This window comes from Malurus melanocephalus, unplaced genomic scaffold (genome assembly GCF_030028575.1).
Source record: "Malurus melanocephalus ecotype Western Australia unplaced genomic scaffold, MMel_1.1 scaffold_111, whole genome shotgun sequence".
In the NCBI taxonomy this organism is placed as follows: Eukaryota; Metazoa; Chordata; class Aves; order Passeriformes; family Maluridae; genus Malurus; species Malurus melanocephalus.
The window spans coordinates 1,619,215-1,641,709 of record NW_026623343.1 but is presented as its reverse complement, the minus strand read 5'-3'; the positions used below and the strand labels follow the sequence as shown (position 1 = coordinate 1,641,709).

At 45.1% G+C, this 22,495-nt stretch overlaps 1 protein-coding gene across 3 annotated transcripts; it reads right to left on the bottom strand.

Annotated features, from left to right (window-relative positions):
* Positions 1-2,459: 2,459 nt before the first annotated feature.
* Positions 2,460-22,432, bottom strand: ECRG4 (ECRG4 augurin precursor). Of its 3 annotated transcripts, none has more exons than XM_057369479.1 (5): positions 22,265-22,323; positions 9,706-9,814; positions 9,004-9,051; positions 6,370-6,527; positions 2,460-4,152 (listed from the first exon to the last, which is right to left on the bottom strand). In XM_057369479.1, the coding sequence occupies exons 2-5, from the start codon at positions 9,782-9,784 to the stop codon at positions 3,991-3,993; spliced, it is 447 nt and encodes a 148-aa protein (XP_057225462.1). In that variant the 5' UTR covers positions 9,785-9,814; positions 22,265-22,323; the 3' UTR covers positions 2,460-3,990. The 3 variants fall into 3 exon arrangements, with proteins under 3 accessions (XP_057225462.1, XP_057225463.1, XP_057225464.1); XM_057369480.1 differs by lacking the exon at positions 22,265-22,323 and adding an exon at positions 10,059-10,153; XM_057369481.1 differs by lacking the exon at positions 9,706-9,814 and having other exon boundaries at positions 22,265-22,432.
* Positions 22,433-22,495: the final 63 nt, after the last annotated feature.

Genomic DNA, 22,495 nt, shown 5'->3' with positions numbered 1-22,495 from the left:
CCTTGGGGGTTGCTGGGGGCTGGTCAGGGCCACCTGTCTGTAGGGGGAAGATGCTTTTTTAACAACAAGGGAACTGTGTGCTCAACGCTGCTAGACCTAGCAACCATGCATCCCTTCCCTGAAATTGCTGGGAATGTAGCCACCACAAATCCATAGTTTCTCTGTTGTGTACATTTCCCTGTGCAGGGATTTCAGTGGCAGAAGGGAATGCCTTCTATTTGTGGCTSTGACTTCTGAGAGCTACCAGGAGGGGCAGCAATATTTCTGAAGCAAAGCAGGGCTCCTGCATCAACAGGAGAGTTTTGCTAAAATAATAATTCCTATTTCTTGCAAAAAAAAACCAAAAAAACCCCAACAAAACAGATTGTGGTTCTCTGTTTTTTCCCAGTCCTTCTCTCACTTGCTTACTCCATAACAGCAATTCTGACAAGCCTTTGTCCATCTTGGTTTGTTGCCAYTTACAGCCTGGAACAAGCAGCAGCTTGTTTATTCTTGCAGTGTTTTCCCTGGATGCTGACATGCTCTTCAACAAGGAGCAGGATCCTCTGAAGGCAGCAGTCCATGCTGTAGCTGAAACAGCTGGAAGGTCCAAAGCACAAAGCCACAGGGAACGGTGGCCTTAAGTGCTGTCAAAGCCACACACAGTAATCTGGGCTCTGTCCATCCCCTTGCAGAGAAAGCTACATCTTCCATCTCAGAAACAGTGCTGGGATAGGCGTGCTCAGTCCCCCATGCCTAACATGATTGTGTCACAAGTTGGAATTTAAAGAGAATGATGACCTGTCTCCCTCCAAAAAAACAAAAAGGCTGCTGCTGAGGACATTGAATTTGGAGCGATCTCGGTCTAGACATGGGTGAGTGTAGAGAGTGGCTGTGAGGACACAGCAGTGATGTTTGCATGCTTTGGCAGAGGGGTTTGCTGGCAGGTGTTCCCACAAAGGATGCAGCACTGCCCTGGGAGTGCTGGATCTGCCTGGCTGACACTGACAAACTGGGGGATGCTGCAGCATCAGGCTTTGAAACATGATGCACTGGAGCACTGCCAAGCTGTGCCTGCTCTATGGGGAGCCACAATGAACAATTGCTGCTCTTCTGTCTTGCTGGAGAAGTTACSTGACGTCAGTGCTGGGATGGCTGAGGGTGATGGTGATGTGACGTGCTCTGTGCCGTCTGCACAGCAGAATGGAAATGCTGAAAGGAGGCACACACTGTTTGCCTATAACTTTTGGGAGAGAAAAGAAGTTAAAGTGTGAAGCACTCCATGTATAACTGATGATTATTTTTTCCCAATAATCTTCCTCCCTTTGCCCAAACCTTSTTGTTGCAACTGCTGCACTGCGAGGCGGGTGCACCCCTCTGCAAGAAGAAGGGTGCCCTCACATCAAAGCTCTTGCCTTGCAGTGGGTGACCCTGCCCAGCAGCACAGTACCCTCACAGCTACTCCCTTGCCCTGCCCCAACGGGACAGAATTAGAAAATCAGGAATRAGTACTCCTGAGGATTGAGGTAAGAGCAGTTTAATGAGTAAAACAAGAAGAAAACGCAAGTAAAGCAAAGGCCCCTCACCATCTCTCTTAAGCAAGACTGGTGCTCACCCAGTCTCTGAGAATGTGTTCCCTGGAAGGCAAAGCCCCCACCCTCTTATTCTTCTTCCCAGCTTTTGTTGTTGAGAAAGTCATTATACCATAGGGAATATGGGTTTGGGTCAGGTCTCCCAGCCATGTTGTCTCCCAGCCTCTCAGCCACCCTTAGCCTGCCTGCTGGGGGACAGTGTGGGAAACAGGCTGTGCAAGGACTGGTCACCCACAGCAAAAGCACTTGTGTGCTGCCTGCGCTGGTACAGTCACAAATCTAAAACAGGGTATCGTATGTGTTGTTAGGGAGGAGGTTAACTCTGTCCTACTCCTTAAGCATGCAACAAAATATCATGGAAAATATTATTTTAAAAAATTTTTATTGTTTTTTTGTCCTTTTAGAGAACTCAGAAGACAGAGATCATGGACTTGGTTGTGAGCCTGCAAGGCACAAAAAGCTGCTRGACWGAGTYAGCCTGGAAGAATGGRCAGAGTTTACAAAAGCCTAGGGARGGATGGTCTTTAGTGACAGAWTTTTTTTTATTYTTCCTTATTCAGCCATYTGAATTCCCAGTTGTAAATTCTGGGAAATGATGGAAATTATCAGCATGGTTCAAAYGTTGCCAAATTTAGCGCACTTTTTTGTTAGGACACAAAATGAAAGTATTCTTCTAGGAAYAGGTGTTATCCAACTGTGCAAAAGAGTCTGTGCTGACTCAGAATGTGATTATTCTGCATTTGGAATAAAGGCCCTTCTACCGAGGAAACACACCAGTTTAAACCAATTAGGCTGGCAAGGATTCTGCCAAGATTAAGCCTAGGGAAGGCTGAGGGTTTGGAGCATGTTAGGCTAGSGTGGATCTGTGCTTGCAGAAAGGTRACCAACATGTTTGTTCRGYTTGGCTCCCTCAGCAAAGAGCTGYCTTCTGGGAAGTGTTCCTGCAGGGAGCTGGATAACGCTGGGCTGCATCTCCTAGACACCAGTCCCTCACACAGTGAGGCCTTTAAGCAGAAGATTAGGAAATGCAGAGTTAAGAAAGAGATTAAGTGTAAAGAATGGTGTTACCATGATCCATGCTTTGGAAATTTCTTGTAGGCTTAAGATGAGAGACAGCTAAAGCATCCATGCTGTCTTCTCTGACTGCTGCAGTTGATGGAACACATTTCATCCCTCTTTATCCTCATTCTTCAGTTCCAGAAGTCGTGGAGTAGCTGGCCTTCCTCACCTGCCCCTTCCCAGTCCTCTACATTTGTCAAGTGCCAGCAGTGCTCTCCTCTGCCCAGCTCCTCCTGAAGCCCCTGGCAGCTGAAATCTCACTCCTAAGCTGATGTTGCTGTGATACAAAAATTGGTTGTCTTTTGGGATTCTTAACATATATGATGCCACCAACAATCCCCCTTTAATCCACTGTGTTTTGCTAACAGATGTCCAGTCTCTGATATATTTTGATGCTYGGCCTAATGGGCATGTTCTAGTCTGAACTGGGGGTAGAGGGAATTTTGCAGCAGGAAATTATTATGTCAGGGCATTGTKTTGGATGCTGTCTGGCACTAATGTAATTTTAAATAGCTTACTTTGTTGTTTTATTCCCTATTTTGAGCTAARCTGAAAGCTTGACGCTAAGTGGAATGGACACAAAGGGGAGCATTCAGYAAAGATAACCTTGGGGTTATCGTGCCTGGGAGGGGTTGGGGCTGCTCAGGTTGGATGCTCTGTGCCTCAGCAATTACTGCTGAATTCAAGTTCCTGCCTTGAGCCCGTTCCCTGGAGAATCCTTTCACAGGCTTTGTAGGTAGGCAAGTTCCTCTGCACTGWATTTAGCTTTTGTGAATATCTGTCCTTGACCCAACAGGAGCTGCAGAAGTGCCGTGTCAGGCTTGGAGGGCTGCACGCTGTAGGTATGGAAACAGCAGAGGAGGCAACACAACAGCACTCCAACTCACAGGAATSCGTTTTTTCTTTTCTCCCAAGAATAATTGGATTTATTAGTTAATAGAAATGTGAATGGGCAGGCACATCTTAAATGTACTGGCTTATATTATGTATTCTTAATGCCAAAGTAGATGATATAATGTAATTTTGCAATTGATTGTAGGACAGCAAATGGAAAAGCCCTTTAAAAAGGAATCTGTAGTACCACAGTTGAAATTAAACTTGCTGTTATGAAGTCTGCTAAATAATGGCAGCCTGCTATTTTATCAAAAAAGCTTTATTTCTATTACACTTTATATGTAGTGCACTACTAAGAAAAGATAGTTTTCAAAAGTCATGTTGCTTTCATCAAAGTCTGGCACTTCCTTTACTCTTGCTGTTTGACATGAATAGAAGGAAAGCGGGGTCGTTCTGACTGCGGGAGGGCTCAGCCTCGCCCAGTGCAGCCCTGCAGGCACCAGCTATAGTGGGATTAAAGAAGGCATCAGTAATCGTCGTAGTTGACGCCTGCTCCGTGCCTGAAGGAGTGTGGATTCCGTGGGCCAATGGGAGAATCCTCATCGTAGTGGTGCTGGTAGTATCCACCATAGTATTCATTACGAGCACGCCCCAGGTTGGTCCAGTAAGACATGTCATCTTCAAATTTCTGCCAGAAAAAAAAGAGAACGTCTGTTTTCCAGCCAGAAGCTTTATAACGATGAGATGAAATGGAAATGGTACAAGAGCCTGGTTCAGAAATTTGGATCCTTTGCACATTTGTCAGAAATGAAATCTTTAGATCGAAGGGATTTTGTGACTTGTACTCACCTTCCCTATGGGATTACCAGGATCCTGTGTGCAGGAATTATCCTGCCCAGCCCCAGCTAGAACCTACCCCTCTGCTCACTGCAAAGTGCTTAAACCGAGMCTGCCTTCAGCTGGAACACACTAAGCATCTTCAGTATGTCTGTTACCTTGTCCACGGTGGACTGTAAAACCGTGCCAATGCTTTGCACTTAAAAATCTCAAGGTTTAGTTCTCCCTTGCCCSGTGCCTTTGGTTGCAATGTCCCTGACTGGGGTGCAACAGGCTTTTGCTGTCTGTCTGTGATCTCTCACTCCCACCTTGCATGGATATAAACAARGGTACAGCTATGGAAATGCAATAAGCACTTCAGTTCTGCTCACCAAAGCAGAGGAAAAACAGTGTGCAAGGATATCACATATTTGCCAAGCTAAAGCCTTTCCATCTGAATGACTCTTTGGAAATATTTTTGGCTGAGATTTGGGGGGGAAAAAAAAAGTTTTGTGAAATACACAAGGGATAAGTATGGCCCAAGTCCTTTGCTGGAACAAACAGTTATTTCATTGTTAAAACTGTGTCTTAATACTCAAGAAAACCTACTAAGTGAATTCATTGTATTCCACAACAAGCCTTATTTCAGTTTTTGAAATGCACACAGGAACTCAGAGGAGAATTCACTTTGTCTGCATGGCTTGTCCTTGCTACTTTTGGCATTTGCCCCCAGTCTTCAGTTTCTGATGTATAAAASCACTTTTCCTATTTTTCCTGTTCCTGTTGGTGATGGGGGATATAGCCATGCTATTGAAAAGTGACTTTTATCCGCATAATATCCAGGAGACTTTTTTAAAAAATTACCCTTCATTATTTCAGCTGAAGCAAAGGATTATTTTTCTAATTGTTGCAGCTTTGAAAATGAGCGCATTCATCTTCTAAGCAATCCACATGGCATGAATCTTTAAAATGTAGTGCAGCTTGCCTGTGCCAATGCAATCTCATTAAACATATTCAAGCAGCTGACAGAAGCCAAGAATTCAACATCTATAACTATTTTTACCTCTTATTAAAAGTAGAAATGATTCTCCATGTGGGACTGYGACCAAATGCACTTTTTTGCCCTATTCCAGCATCTATTTAATAGAGCTTTGTGCAGAGTTTGATTCCATTCCAGTGTTTTTACAAATAAACTGTTTTATTAAAATTTATCCTTCTCATTTGAAGGGAGGTTGGCTGAACATTATCCAATAATTTTTCTTTCCCATTTAGAGTGGAGGCACAGCTGCCAGTGTTCATGATGGTCAGGAGCTGCCCACACCGTGGAGGCACAAATGTTCATTGGGTGTGTAATGCCAGTGCCATTTCACTGAGGAGTGACAGTCACAGCCAGCTTGGTGTGGATTTCTCAGCTGATAGCTGTTTAAAAGCTGATATGGTTGAGGCTGACAAATTAATTTCCTGAAATACWGTAGGTTGCTTTGAGTCTGGCCACCTATTTCCCAAAGCAAACTTTGTTCMTATGTCCAGTTGCAATTTTTTAAGCTGAAGTTCCATAGCAGTTAGGAGCTCCACACAAGATCTTAATGTAATTTTTTTTCTACTAGTGAAATAATGCAAGAATCTCTAACAAGTAACAGCACTTATATTTCTGTGTGACATTTGCCATTTCAAAACAAGAAATCTCAGTRTCTGTGAACAGAAGCTGAGCAGCTTCTCCCTGTGGTGGCTGCACATCCACAATCACCACCACTCAGTCTGAACCCCTACCAACCCCTGAAAGCCTTAAAGAATCATGGAAAGGCTTAGGYTGGAAGGACATTGAAGACCATCTAGTTCCAACCCCCCTGCCATGGTTGCTGAAAGCCCCATCCAACCTGGCTTTGARSACTTAGAGGAATGGGGCATCARCCACTACTCTGGGAATCTGTTCCAGTGCCTCACCACTCCCACAGTAAAGAATTTCTTCCTAATACCTAATCTAAATCTCTTTTCATTTAAACCCAATCCCCCTTGTTCCATCCCTGCCTGTTCTCCCTTTTTTATAMGCCCCCTTTTCCCCCTGCTGCTGTCCATCCCTTGCTCTCACCTGCTCATCGAAGCCCAGGTACAGGAACTGCTGGTACCACTGCTGCACGTCGGGCTGGCTTCTGTCCCACAGCTGCCGCCTCTGGCGTCTCAGGCTGCTCAGGAACTCCTTGGCCACTGTTTCTTTCACTGACACCTCAGGCTTCGCAGCRGCAGAGGCTGAAATTAATTCCCCCCACAAAAGGCATGCCAGGAAATATTTGGTCAGCCTGAAGCATACTGCTTGCAGCAAGTAAGAAAATGATTCTCACATSGTGCCATTATCTTTGTGCTTGCCAGTGCAATGCCTGTAGCAGAGTGACAGTAATAAATCTGGGAATCATCGATGTAATAGGATTTCTCAACTACCCTCTTTCTCCTGGATTCTCCAAAAGCCTTTCTGAGCTCAAATAAGTGAGCAGCTAAGTGAGGAATTTAAATAAAATCACCCAAATTCAACGAGCATGTACACAATGTATTTGTGTTTTCTGGAGAGAACAGGAGACTGTCCCTAAGTGCTACAGTTGCAGAAATTGAAATGAAGATGAGAGGTGAAGTTAAAAAGACTGAGGAAGCTGGAGAAGTACTGCTAATGTATTAATGTGAAGGGAGAAACACATAAGACAGATTTTTTTTTAATCTGATGCATAAAAATGTAAGCTTTTAAATAACGAGTGTTACTAAATGCCTTGTATGCCTGAAAACAAAAGCCCATCAGATGTGGGGGATGGGCACCCTGCGTGGGGGATGCATGGAAATGCCCTCAACCCACCAGACCCAGATGTGCCATCTGGCTTGCTCCATACCTAAGAGCAGTTTGCTGTGGCTGCTGAAGGTATTGATGTATTTCCCAAAGGCATGRGTGAGAGGAATARGCAGGATGAGAAGAAATGGCCTCAAGTTGTGCCAGGGAAGGTTTAGATTGGATATTAGGAACAATTCCTTCACCTGAAAAGAACAAGCTTTGGAACAACCTTCCTGGGGATGTGGGAACTGCCATGCCTGGAAGTGTTCAAAAAACGTACAGATGTGGCACTTGGGGACRKGGTTTAGTGGTGAATATGGCTCTGCTGGGGAAATGGTTGGACTCAATCTTAAGAGATCTTTTCCAACCTAACAATTCTGTGCTTCTGTGACTGGCCAGACCCTGGCCATACACAGAAATGATAAAACATGGTATGGGTCTGGCTGTGAAACAAGAAGTGCATAGGAKTAGGAGGAGTCTTGGCTTCAAACAGTTCATAATAGTGAGGGATAAATCAGGAACACGGGTATGCATGGGAGTTTTGGCAGATGTGAGGGAGRAGACTGGGGTAGACAGGGAAGTTGAGTGGAAATGTGAGCTGGGCAGACTCACAGTGAAAGGCAAAGGACTGCAGAGAGGAGGAGATTCTGGAGATGAAAGTGATGGATGAGTTGTTGCAATAAGTGGGAAAGCCTAGGCTGTCCTGCAGTGATGAGCTGGAAACTGGTAACYCACCATGAGCCTGAACTGGGTGTTATTCATGGGAGGAGGGACAGCTGAGCCAATGTCCCATGAATGAGCTCTCGCACAGGGACACTGCCAGCATGGGAAGCAGTGCTGCACTTGGCCCTCACTGCTAGAGTAGTTGCACTCACTCTAGAAACCAGCCAGAAAAGGGGAGTGGGGCTAGGATTAAAGGGCTGCATAATTCCTCCATCATCAATTCTGCAGTTCTTCCTGGTGTAAACCATGTTGTCTGCATGCTCCAAAAGCCTTCCCTAGGTGGTCCCTTTCCCCAGGGGACCTGAACAAACAAGTGGCCACTGCTGTGGTGCAGGAAGGTCACTCCAGTCCACACATAAGCGCTGCAGAATGGTGATGTAAGGAACCTGCACACGAGGGAAACTGAGGTGGGTGGGATATATATTTTAGTGCTGGTGAGAGGTGTGGAGTGATGCCAGAGGAAAACCCAGTAAATTAGAAAGCCTGTCAGAAAGTGAGAGTCCCCTCTGTGGCTGTATAATTTCTTTGCCTCAGCCACAGAGCAGGCTGAGGGGATCTGGCCAAAACTTCTGGGATGTTTCATCTGCTGGGATGAGGCTTGTTCCCAGTTGGCATCGTTTCCATCACCTTCCCTCAAACATTGAGCCATTCCATGCTTCTGACTCCTGGGCCCTTGGCCATCATCTCTCCTGTACGAGAGCAGTCTTCCAAAAAGGAAGCACRTATAGGGCCAAAAGAACAAAAGACAAAAACATCAAGTCAAGGCATTGTAGGCAAGTCAGGTTTGTGCATTTTCTTCTYTGCGCCTGAGCCAGCAGTATTTCCATGCATTATAATTCCTTGGAAAAGTTTGTGACATCCCAGAATAAACCAGATAAATGCCACGTCTGCCGTGCATGCACTGGACAAGGTCGCTCTGTGCAGAGCAGGCAGGCAGTGCTGCCTGAGGCTGGGAACCCCGCATTTCAGGGAGCTCTGGTAAGCAGAGCCTCCAACTCCCAAATGGGCAGCAGGCTCAGGTTCTGCCTGAGCAGGAGGTTTTGGCGTGGTCTGCAGTGAGAGTGGCCCTGTGCTCGTAGCTCTGCTCTCTTTGTGCCCGTGGAGCTGGAGATGCAGGGACAGCTCACAGCTGACAGCACCGACTCGGGGGGAAAGCAAAGGGAAGCACTTTGCTGTCTCTTTACTCACCTTCTCGCTTCTGAAGCATCAGCTTAAGCTTATTTCCCCTTGAAACATCTAGACAAATAAAAATAAAACACGTGGATTTACTGAGAGAGAAATAACAACAGCAAAAGATTATTTCTCAAAAAGAGCCAGAAGTATTTTTGTCATAGCTCCMGCTCAACAGGCAAAACAGACAAGTTTCTCCCAGCGCCTCCTTTTGCTTCCCTTTCCACACATGAGCGCAATACACACTGCAGGGAAGCTTCTGGCACACGAGCATCCTCTCCCCAGCTCTCTTGGCAAGGAAAACCCAATAGTGGTCTTCTTTATCAAGTAAATTATTACATTTTTCATTAGAAGACTGCAGMTGGTGCCAGTACCAGCACCCAGAGCAGCATGATAACGCTGGAAGCCCCTGGTCACTGRGTGAGGGCTGTGCTAACGATCAGACTGCTCCAAAATTGTGCCTGGCATCGTGCCCCAAAGCACATCGAAGCAGTCTCCCTGCCGATCCCCAGACCGCCAGCGCGACAGGAGACCTGCAAGCGCTCGGCTGTTCCAAAATGCCTCAATCACTGGCAAACAAGGATCTTTACAAAAAGATGCCCAACCCGCACGAGGCTGGAGCGTTCGAAGGTTCTCACCCAGCGGGATGCCAGGGAAGGCTTTTCCCCGCTCCCAGGACACGCCGGGCTGTGCTTTCCCTGCCCCGCATCCCGCACTCACCGGGGGCCGCGCAGAGCAGCGGCAGGAGGAGCAACAGGAGGAGCAGGGACAGAGCCCCGCGGGGACACGGCGGCGACATCGCGACAGAACGGCGAGGAGACAGTGCCACCTGTGCGGGAGGAGACGGAGAGGATGGAGCTGGAGGGACGGACGGACGGAGGGAGGGACGGAGGAGCGGCAGCGGAGGGAAGGGCCCGTCCCGGCGGGCGGGGAGGGGCGGGAGGCGGCCGGGCCGGGCCGGGGGGGAGAGGGAAACGCTCCCGGCAGCGGCACCGACAGCTCCGGGCTCCCGTGGGACGGGGCACCCTCGCTCGGAGCGGGGCGAGATTGATACGACACGACCAGGAACCCACCCGTGTGCTCGGCCACTTCCCAGCAGCGCTTCTCCTTGGAGTTACACAGAATCGATCCGCTGAGACGGTAAAGACYTTTCAGCGGCTCATCCAGGCTTTTCTGACAGGGGAGTTAAAAAAATAAAGATGCCTATAGCGTGTCATTTCACACCGCTCTCGAGATAAACCCAGTTTGTCGGAGCATTGTAACAGCACATGGAAAAGGTGAGATTGTCCTGATGGAACAGCTAAGCAGAATCAATCAAAGGTGACTTGCTTAGGCTTTTCTCTGTCTCACTTCCTCCCACTTCCCAAGCCTACAGAAAATCTCAATGCTTTTTAAGTGATTAGCTTTAAAAAATAATTTGGAAAATCTTTTTCTGCTAATGTACATGTTCAGTTTATTGTAAGAACTCAGGGACCAAAAACCAAACTCACRAACTAAGAGCCCTTGCTCAGCAGTTTCGTAACTGTAATGGTGCCTAAACTTACTCTTGCCTTTTCCTATTTCAGACTTAAACCTTCCCTTGGTGAATTAATCTTCTATCAGTTCCTTCTCCTGCAGAAGCCAGAAACACCCCAGATGAATTCCTAATGAATTCCTTACCCATCCTCAGACACAAACCTCTCTCTTCCCTCACAGCAGAGCCCCACAGCACCAGGAGACCATAATGAGCATCTCACCTCCTGCTGAACCTGTGCCAGTGCAGAGCAAGGGGGAGCCGGGCTCCCTCTGTAAATTACTTGTGAGAAMTCTGGCAAGAGCTGGGGCCTTGGCTCCCTTAGGGAAGGATCAGTTCCAGATCAGTTGCAGATGAATTCACACACACACACTGTGTGCTGTATATATTGCAATTGTATATAAATATGTACATTGAATATGTATGTGTTTATATACACATAGCCATGGTGAGGGAGCTGTGCAGTGATGTGGCAATTCTCTGTGATGAGATTGGGAACCCGTCAGTGTCATTCAGGCACAGCTGATTGTGGGGCTGGGACCAGACCCTGGCTGGCTTCACCACTCACCTTGAAATGCAGAAAAATCACCAGCATGGGCTATCCCTCAGCAGTGCCCCAGCCACAGCCTGAAAGCTGCTTGAGGAAATTTCTCCTGTTTGCCCCATGCATCTTTTCTCTTGTGAAAAAATTACTTGGAGTTGCAGTTAAAGCTTTTCCCTTGCTTCCCTTCATCCCCTGGCACCCCTGAGCTAAAGCTCAGGCATCTCTGCTCGTCCTTTTTATAAGGACTTGTTACAGGAACATATAGTGATGGAACAAGGAATAGTGGTTTTAGACTGAAAGAGAGCAGGTTTAGATGAGAAATTAAGAAGAAATTCTTTCCTGTGAGGGTGGTGAGACAYGGGAGCCACTTGCCCAGAGAAGCTGTGGATGTCCCATCCCTGGAAGTGTTCCAGGTCAGGCTGGATGAGGCTCTGAGCAGCCTGGTCTTTGTGAAAGTGTTCCTGCTTATGGTGGGGAGGGGTTGGAACTGGATCATCATCAATGTCACTTTCAATGCAAACAATTCTATGATTCTGTCATCCCAGTCGAAGAGACGCAGCAACAGCTCCAACCAAAGCACCTCCTGCTCTCTGCAGGAGCCACATCTTCCCACAGAGGCAGCAGGGAGCAGCACCTTYCCGATACCTGTGATGAAAGCACTTCCACAGGAGCCTGGGGTCCCAGTTCAACTCCCGTGCAAATGTGAACCAACACTGGTTTGTCTTTTCGGTCACTTTTTTTGAGTATTTTTTCCCTGTAGCCCCACACCTCATGTGCCAGCAGACAACACCGTGTGTTGGAGMAAACGCCCCTTCTCCTGAATCAATGCCCTCTTTCATCAGCTCAACGCTGACAGCCTTTAGCTGTTTGCTAAAACCACTGAGCTTTTGGGATAGTTATTTGCAGAATATAGCTAGAAGGGACAGAAGTMAAGAGTACATATGCAAGGCTACATGAAAAAGCTATGATGGAGTTAATTTATAAAGCCAGGGCAATAACTCATGAATATTCATGGTTTACTGCTATATTGGTAATGGCAAAGGGTGCTTTGTTCAGCTGGTTGGTTTGTAACAAACCTTGTGTGGGAGCTGGGGCTCTGCAGAGCTTCAGGTGATTTGTGTCTCTGGGCCAAGGGAATTCAAAACAGAGAACCTCCTCTAAATATCAAATACACCATGATGACTCAAGAAACCACTGGGATAAAACGCAATTTTGTGAAACCCAGGGAATGGATGTTATTGTAGAAATTCATTGCTCTAGTGATGGAAGAAGTGATTGACAGAAGACTATAATGCTCAGGTTGAAACTCAGTGAAGTGTCTTTGAGAAAAGGTCACTTTCTCARTTCAGGGGCAGAAGTTTTTGACATAAAGTAAAGAAAAATATAACAGCACTTCTTTTCAAAGRCAGGGGTGAAAGGTGACTGGTGCTTTCCCAGTAGCAATCTCTATTTCTTTTCAGGTTGTTTTAAGGATTGAGGCAGTGTTGCCCTGGTGTTGCAGTAAGACACGTTTTTCTGCTGAGCTTGCAACTACTGCACTGTTATTCCAAATATTTACCCCCCAGCGAATATCCAGGTTTATTGACATGCCTGCAGTACCCCTTTCTGTTATTTGCCATAAAAAAACACAGTTGCTGTGTGTGCAGCTTGGATACAGCAGTGTTTTCCTGGGATCTCTCCATCAGCAGTGACATTGCTCTCTTTAAAGCATCCCTTTCTTTAGCATGGAGGAGTTTAGGGTTTGTCTCATGGCTTGGTTTGCCTCCTCTGGCACTCCAGTGCTGGAAGCTCTCTGCTGGCATGGTTGGGCAGCACTGCCAAGGACATTAGGTAAGAAAGTTTGCACTAATGATGTCATTCAGTTAAATGTCTTTCATCACCACTGGTAACAGTAGTAGACGCTTGATGCAGAAATTTCACTGAAAGATGTTAATTAAAGCTGTCAGCAGGACWGTTCCCCAGACAGCTCTGGAATGAGGAGCAGTGAGCAGGGCCCCTTTCACGTGTGCTGCAGACTCCATCGAGCCCCTGAGCACAACAAAGACCACGAATTGGAGGGATGCCTGTGGCAGGAGAGCAGGATGGAGCTGGCAGGTTCATTACTCCCCCAGCATGGAGTTAGATTGAGGACTGTGGTCTTGCAAGCCTCAGGCAAAAATCTGGGAGCAATTCAATGGAAACCACTCTGAACCTGACTGAGAAACTACAGGCAGGAGCAAGGCAAGGAGCTCACTGAAAAAATTCTGAAAACTCAGTCTGCTACTGGCCAGCTTTGTCTTTGGAGCCTGCAGGACTCAATCCATGTTTTTTGAGATAAGCAAAGAAGGCCCTGGCTTTTTAAATAGTTCTTCATCTTGCAGCAGGTTTGATGACTACAACTCCATTTGATCTATGTTTCATCCACATTGTTTTTAAGCCCAGCTGTTTAAACTTAAGCTGCCTGAAATGGTATGGGCATGCGTGGCTCTTTAACTGATCTGAACAAAATGGGGGAGGGGGACGGGAAATCTCTGACTCAAAGCATCCTGAGTTTTTTACATGTTTCACTATTACTATTATTATTATTATTATTATTATTATTATTATTATTATTATTATTATTATTATTATTATTATACATTTTGCCTAAAAATTAGTACAAAGAGATCCCTGAATAGCAGAGACTCCCTTATTTTTGCCTCTCATAACAGTGGCTGTTGAGAGAACTGTGGTTTATTCATTAAAATGTAAGCGATAGTAATGGCTATTCAAGGATATTCAGTAATTCCAAGCACAAAAAAATACATTAAAAAGGGTTGATCGTGGTTTCTTTCCATCTTTCTTTATTAGGTTTTATGATTTTAAGAGTTTTGACACAATAAGGTTTTTAAATACAGTATGGATTAAATGCTTATATAATCACAGGACTCCCAAAGCTGGGTTTCCAAGAAACCCCCCTCTCCCACCAATATTATGAGTTTTAAGGTAAAATAATGAGATTTGACATCAGCAGAACTTAGTAGGAAAATAGGTAAGTTGGAAATAGGCCAGGGATTGCAGGAGATGACACTTCATCCTTACAAAGAAGCACCATGTAGATTTTAACAATCCACCAAATTGATCCATTTGATCAAGAACATGGCAGCATTGAACAGTATTCCTAACACCCAGAAAATTATTACTTTCTGCTAATGAGGTTTTTACTGATGTTCCAGCCATATTGTCCTGGTCGTTTGCCTTAGGATAGAGGGGCTTGGCACTCCAAATGTTTTTCTGCAGCCCGTTCCAAGAAAACTGCAGGAGTYGTGTTTTCCTTCCAAACAGAAGGAAGAATATTTAAATCATCAGTCAGTTCTTTCCAAAATATTTTGAGTTTCATACTATTTCTTCCACTGCCCCAGAGACATCCTGACAGTGACAGGAACAGCCCAAGGTCCTAAGGCAAACACCTTTTTTTTTAGGAAATATTTATTTGTTGCCAGCTGTGAGCCTCATTGTCCTTGGCACATGGTTTGGGACACATTTCAGCCATTGCATCTCAACTGGTTGCACTATGCCTATGGTCCCCGTCATTAATAAATATTAGAGCTCATATTTTCCATAGAAAATAGCTTAAAATAAAGTTGTTAGGGTTTTTTTTTTTTCTCCCCTATGCTTGGCAACTGCTGATATTTTTTTGCAGCATATGTCTGAGCCTGACAGATAAGAAATGGTGTCTGTTGATCTGTCCGTCCCCCTGCCTTCCCTGACTGACAGTGCTTTGCTGCCCTCACTGCAGAATTAACCTTCTTGCTCTGCTGATAAGCACAGTGAGAAGCAGATTAGTTCAGCAACATTATCAGATCGTGGCTGCCTCCTTTCCACAGARGGACAAAAACATTCTCTCTCTAAGAAATCCTTCTCCTTTTTCTCTTCCACTGCCTCCAGCATACTTTTRGGATAAACCTGGAAGCATATGGCAAGTCTGTGTGTCAGCTTTAACAGGAAGGGAGATGTAGAGGGACTGTAGTACATTAATACCTGTCTTTTTGACATGGCCTGATTTCATTCAAATCATTCTTTCCTTTACTGCTGTCATTGGGGATGYTTATTTTTTATGCTTCAAAAAATCTTTTTCTGAACTCTTATTTCTATTTTTTTACCAGTGTTCATTGCGTTATTTTGTTATTCACATCCAGAATGCATATACACTCTTACGAAAATAAAACCCAAACAAACAAAAAAAAACAGACCCACCCAACAAACAAACTGTATCCAATCAAAGATTAGAAAATGCAAAATCTAAAAAATCTTAAATTTAACAATTTGGTTTTTGCATCCCTTTTCTGTACATTATTGCTGTCTTAATKGTTTGTATATATTTCTGTTCTTTTCCCAAAACCTGAGCTTTCTCAGGGTGTGGGTATTATAATAGCAAAAGCTAGGTGACCTTGTGCTACATCATGTCATCTGTGACCATGTGCTGGTCCCTGTGACCCAGCCCTGCTTTGAAAAGTGTCCAACACCAATGCCAGAGCCCTGTTCTGGCTGCCATGTCTTCCTGGGCCCTTGACCAAACCCTCATCACATCAGCATTATTCCCTCTCTCAAGTGTCACCAGGGAGCCGGTTTGGCAAAGCTCCATGCTTGGTGAGCACCGTCCCCGGAGCAGGGGGCTGCAGAAAGACAGGCAGTCTGACTCTGCACAGATCCTGTCCCACTTGATTTTTTTCCTTCTCCTGTCTTGTCTTTGAGGCTTTGGCATTACCTAAAATTGGTCCCTGAAGGACGAACAGTGTCTTAATGACCTATTAGCATTGACAATGGTTAAACGTGGGCATTTCCAGAGTGCATTCCAGCCACATTGCAGGAAAAGTTACCCGGTTTACCTTCTGAGGAGCAAAGAGCCTGAGACAGTGACAGGTTAATCTGTGRTAGCTGTACCCAAGCTTTCCCTCCCTGTGCTCAGTCCCCACAGTGYCAGCAGCCTGCAGCGATGCTCGACAGCCTGGGCAGAGGGGCGAGCCCTGAGCATCTCCTGTGCAGCCTCAGCAGGACAGCCATGAGCCTCAGAGACCTGCAGGGACACGGCAAGAGCCTGCTGAGCATGTGCTTTAAAATGTGGTGTTTTATTAATGGGAGAAAGTGGGTGTCTTCATGGGGAAGGAGAAGGGGATAACCCCAGAGAGCTGCTGCCACCCCAGCTCAGTGCAAAGCCCACGTTTCAAAGCACAGGAGCTGGAACATCGCCTGGAGCGTGCCAGACCTTCTGAGCATAAACAAAACAACCTGCTTTCCCCTGTCTCCTTCTCAGGCAGGTAGGAATCACATGGGCTGCAGTTTTCAGCAGCACTGCCAGCCTGCCTGAGGCAGGCCCACAGAATGCAAATCGTGTGCCCAAACAGTCGAAATATGAAATATGGCAGAGTCACCCACAGCAGAGGGGTCTCTCCTCGGGTCAAACACGAGCCCTTGGCAGCCTTAGTAGCATCCAGTGCATCCCAGCTCGGAGCATGATTCTCAGGTTATCAGAGCAGAAACCTCACTTGTCTTCCTGACTTTATCACGTATGACCTTRCACCTCTCTTGATCTGCTCTGTGGCCGCTCTCACTGGCTCTGCTTCGTGTCTGTGCTCCCCAGCTTCACCAACGCTCTGCCTGTGAACAAGCCCATGCTCCTGCTCATCTGATTCTGGATTACCCTGTGATTTACAGCTCAGTTTGTTTCCAGGAGAATACACTCTCTGTACTCTCTCCGTGCTGCTGCTGCTGCTGAGTAAGAGATGGTGACATCTTTAATCTYCCCCCGTGGAGCCCCACTGTGCCCAGCTGTCCCTGGATGCCAGTGACTTCAAAGGGTGGGTGGCTGCGGGGTATGGAAATGCAAGGGGAGGCTTTTCTGCCTGCTGTGATCATTTAGGTGCCTGCCCTGCACACATTCATGCACACATGCATTTTTAATCACAAGAGCCCTAYGGAATCCCATTTATCTCAGAAAGATTAAACCCCGCTCTATGCCTGGATATAACAAAACACCATTTTACAGAAAAGTGGCTCCCCTGGAAAGGTGGGCATTTCATCCCCATCTCTTTGCTCTCCTGGGCTTGCGTTTGGTGAATGACAGAAAGGAAGGCTGCTGCTCTCTGATCCCAGATCCCAGCACGGGGTCTGACCCAGCCCACATTAGCTCTGCCCATGTTTGTAGTTCTGCACAACTCTCAAATTCGTGCTAGTACAACCGCACAACTCCTGAACTCACGCTGGCTCTCCATCAACCAAGCAGAAGAACCTGCCTGCAGCTGTTGATGTAGACAGGCCTCCAGAGTCCCTGCTCACTCCTCAAGTGAGCTCTTTTGCTCTTTTGGAACTCCTGCCACGGAGGATGGCACAGAGGAGCTGCYATTTATCTCCAGTGTGTTGTTTACCCTCCACCAAAAAATGTCCTGGTGGGAAAGACAGCCCCAGTTTGGGTCAGACCACTTGGTTTTGGAACAGAGAAGATATAAACTTTAATCTGAAARTTAATCTGCTTCAGAAAAAGGAATTCTGAGGCTATAATTCTTCAGGTTGGAATGAGCAATTCAACCACTTGTTTTTACCAAAAACAACAAAAAGTTCCTTTGCCTCCTCCTCTCTCAAGATCTGCTATTATAAATGTTCGTATCCAAATCCTTTTTTATTTTAAAGAGGACCACAGTGATTTTTGCTTTAAAGAACRTGATCTTGGTTTAACATATTTTCACATCCTGCATGGCAGGTCTGTAGAACTGTTCCTAAGTGAGGGACAGTGACTGCCTTTTTATTAGGTAATGTGATCTAATAATGGCTAAATGAAAAGATGCTTTCACCTGGTAATTATTTTTTAAAATTGGCTGCAAGTCTAATACATATTCCTGAATAGTATTTGGAACTAGGGAGGACCTGAWATTGGTAATGTCCTGATGCTCTGATGACACCAATTTCTCTCACGTGCATGTCCAGGTTAGTGTTTGGACATGCAGCAATGAGTAAACACAAAGACAAATCTTTGAGGACTTCTGGTACCTTACAGAWATGGCATGAGCACAGTAACGACCCCATCATAGATCAGGAGAGGCCACAGTGTGTTTTTGGATTGTTTATTTTGACTCAAGTTGTAACTGGAATAGGAACGTTTTCTTAAAGATGGTCACTTAAACTTTTAATTTGTATGCTGATTAATGTAGTTGCAGGAACACCAAAATAACTCTGATGTTGGTAATCACACAGAATCATCAGAAAAGACCTCCAAGATCAGCAAGTCCAACCATTGACCATGGACAGTCCATTCCAGTGTTTAACAACCCYTTTTGGAGATGTTTTTTCTCAATTTCACTTGTTGAGAATCACTAGTTAACAAGAAAGGGTAAGATCACCATATCATAGAAATATTTTGAAGGGAAAGACTTTTAAGCTCATGGAGTCCAAGGACAAGCCTTCCACCACTAAACCACATCTCAAAGTGCCAAATCCATGCATCTTTTAAAAATCTACAGAGATGGTGACTCCAAGTCTTCCTGGACAGCAGGGAGGAGATAGGAGCAGATAGGAAGCTTTCTGCTGTTTGGTTTTTTCCATTGAAGAGAAAATGACAGATCAGTCATTCTTTCAAGAACACTTCAGCCATCATGGGAGCACATTTTCAGAGATTGAGCTTGGCTGGCTGCTGTGCCACTTTTAGGCATGAGGTCTGAGATGGCCATGGAACGAGAAATTATTTTACACTTAAAAATGAAAAAAAAAGCACCAAAAAAAGCACAACCAAATCRCTGAATCATTACAAAGCCACTAAACATATCCATGGAAAAACTTTTCCACAGTACTAATCTCACATGACTTAGTAATTGCATTTTCTACTTAAAGCAATCCATATTGAGATGTTTGGAGGGGAAGGAGAGAAATACACTAAAGAGAAGAGAAATATACAGAAGAAGGAAGAAAGAAGTACACAATAGCGAGAGGACATTTTATCTGATAAGAAGGAACATATGTTGYAAGGCATGTATTTTAGTAAAGAAGCCAAAACCCTCAAATCTCCACTGCTGTCACTGTTCCTATAGAGTTCCCATCAAACCTACAGTCTCAATACATGAAACAATCAATCAGCCTCCCTAGGCATGGAGAGATCCCCACTGCCCAAGGCATAGATTGATTTCCCTGTGAGCAGACAGACAACTCCAGGCAAGGCTAAAAAAAGAAACAGATCAAAACAAAGGCTGACAGAATGCCTTCATTTTTGTTTCTTTATGAACAAATTCCACCTCTTATTATTTTATCCAAGGTGTCTACCATATATTTTACTTTTAAAATAAGGTGTCATTACAGAGAATCAAATTCTTATRTGTAAATAAACAATACAAACAGGGAATATTATTCAAAGGTCTAGGCACACTCTCTGCACAGCAAATATGTTGGAAAATGTATCTTCCTATTCCCTTCCCAGACTATGYAGGCAACTTCAGGAACAAATTATCCAAAATTATCTGAGGCTGAGTTTACGACAAGCACAATTTTACTTATGAAACATATGTCTTTTGCCTRCTAATATTTGAATTCTGTGCATGGGCAATGTACGTGCAGGAAGTGGAGCAGCCTCCCTTCTGAAGCACTGTTAACCTAATTGGWTGTGTAATGGGCTCAGAGTCTGACTTCTGAGGGGAAATATCAGATTGATGTCAACAATACTRCAACAACTTCTAAGGAATTGTCTTGGACTATGTGGCTCTTTCTTAATCAAGGGGAGGTTTTTTCTCGTTGTCAAAAGACAGTCTCTGTCACAGGTACTCTTCTTGATCCTGAAACATGACTTTGTACAGGGATGTCAGAGGGTCTGAATTATGCACGTGGTCAGCCCAGAGTGATGTCTTCTTGCCTTAAAATCAAYGCATCTCTTTCGAATGTGAAAGGAAGGAAAAGACAAGGGGTAGGGTAGAGTTTGTACATTTACGAATCACCTATAAAATAGATTTGTCAAAATTTATACAAAAGTTCCAGCTGATGCCAGCTTTCCTCCAACCTAACTGTTACTGTTTTCCCATCAATTGCTCAGCAGTGGCTTCAGGCAATACCTGATGGTTGATGACAGTGCCACAAGGGACAGAGAAGCACAAATAAGTGGCAGAGGAGGCAGAGGGCAGTGGCATAACATTAGAAACACCAACGGGCAAGAGTGAGACCTGGTTCTGCAAGGCCTTGACAAATTCCATTTACTCCCCAAAATTMAAGGCACTTGTGCTTGTACCTCCTGCTGAGGATGAAAACTCATCCTCCTGCTAGGGATGGAATCTGTGTAGTGAGAGGTACAAATATTCTGTGTAAGCACAGCCTTCACAAAGCAAAGGAACACAGAAATACCTTTTCCCATCAGTGCACTGCGACCCAGCCATCAGAGTCAGCAGCTGCCACAGGGAAGGACTGACACAAGGGCTGATCCTTCCTAGAACTGAAAATCCGGGTTTGATTCACGCTCTGTTAACTGTTCAATTCCGAAGGCTTCAACATCTTTTCTCAGTAACCACACTTGGCAATCAATATTTCCAGAGGCCACTGACACAGCCTTAAAGGCATCCCATCTGTGTCTGCTGTCGCAAAGCTTCTCATCTCTGCATATCTGCATTAGCATTCACAGGGAATGAAGCCATATTAAAAAWATACACTGAGTATGAGGCCTTTAAATAATGCCCTGGTGGATTTATTACAGWGTGTCAGTGTCTTGCAACACCCAAATGAACATTGACGTGAGAAGCCCCAGAAAACAGCAGACCCTGTACAGTTTCTTACAGACAACCCTTCTGTATATCATTACCTCTTCCCTACAGTAAATCAAGSCAAACACACCATGCAAACATTTCTATTCCATCCCATGCTAAATAAATGCTTTTTCCTATTTTCTTTAATGACAGATATTTCCCACTGAACTTTCATGCACTAGCACAAATCATTCTACAGTCACCTTAAAACTCTGCATGTGCTCATGAATGCACGTGAATCAACTGCAATGGTCAAAYATGCAGAACCTCTGCAGGAAAATAGTTTTTTTTAAAGATTATCTGTCCATCACTGATTTCTGCACTTGCTAAGGGATGATGTTCTTCCACCCTACCAAAACTTCCCTAAACAAGATTGTTTCTTTAAAATGTCAAAAGTAATACTTATTCATGAGAACAGTCCTCTTTATTAGGCACTTGTTTGAGGCCAAGAATACAGCTTGGCTGAAACCAAGACCTTAGCAGGTCTTAGCAAGGGTTCAGCTCCAGGAGTTCAGGAGCAACCCATGTTTGATTTACCCACACACCTCCAAACAGCACACACAGAGCAGGCTGCCTTGCCCCACCTCCTTTTGCCCAGCCTGTAGCACATTTCCCTGCAGGGATGTGGTGAATTGTCACTTCTGACYGTTTTGATCAGTCCAGCTGTGGGATGCTGTGGCTGGGTTGGGAGCTGTRTGCCCTTGGAGCACTGCAGCTACAACTGCATCACTGAGATTTTAATGTCTTCTGCAAACCTGGCTCAAGTCTTCAGGCCCCCTGGGCTATGAGCTGGTAAAAATCAGCCTGAGGAGGTGGAGCAACCAAGCCTTTACAAATGTATTAACTGAGGAGCAGAYTTGAAGATTAAAAGTACACTGTGGCTTCTGCCTTTATCTTGCTTTCAGGAATCACAGTGAAGCTGAGCTACTCAATTGTCAAGCTTGCTTTTGTTGCAAATACTCTCCCTTTTTTCCCCAAACACGGCATTCTTAATTGTACCTATAAATTACTTCTTCAGTCCTCTTGTGTAGCAGCATGAAAAGCAAGTTTTAACATGGAATGTGACAAATCTACAAAAGCACACAAACCATAAGACATCTGTGTTACAAACTGCACATTGCATCAAAGAATTTTTTTTTAGTTRTTTTCTTGTTGGTCAGCTGCAACAAAGAAAGTAATAAGAAACAAACAATAGCATTCCCAGTGACTCTGCTAATACCCCCTCTATGTCCACTCACTTCCAACACTTTCAGTCATTTCCTCAGCTGCAGACTGCACATTCACACCCTGATGTGTACACACAAAGAGCATCCTTCCAGCAAGGAAAATGCCCTGCACGAGGCTACAGATCACTGAAGGYTAAAACATTTCTTCATGACACCCCACAGTTTTTGTCAGGGAAGGAGTAAGATGCAGCAATATTTTTTTCTAAAGAACACTGACATGTTTTTGACATTCCTCCCCTTCCTTCAGCAGACAAACATTTTATCAGTTTACCTTCAATGTAAAACGCTTCCTGTCTCCTTCCCAGGATGGGAATGCCTGGCCAGAAGAAATGACCTTTCCTGCCACAGAACAAGTTTCTCTTTATTTCAGCTGGTCTCGCCTCCTGCAAGCAGGGCAAGAAGCAACCAAGGCTGTGAGCCACGGGACTGCTGGGGATGCCGGGCGTGAACGGCGCGTTTATTCTGCCTCTCCCAAATCCCAGCCCCTCGGCTCTACACAGCC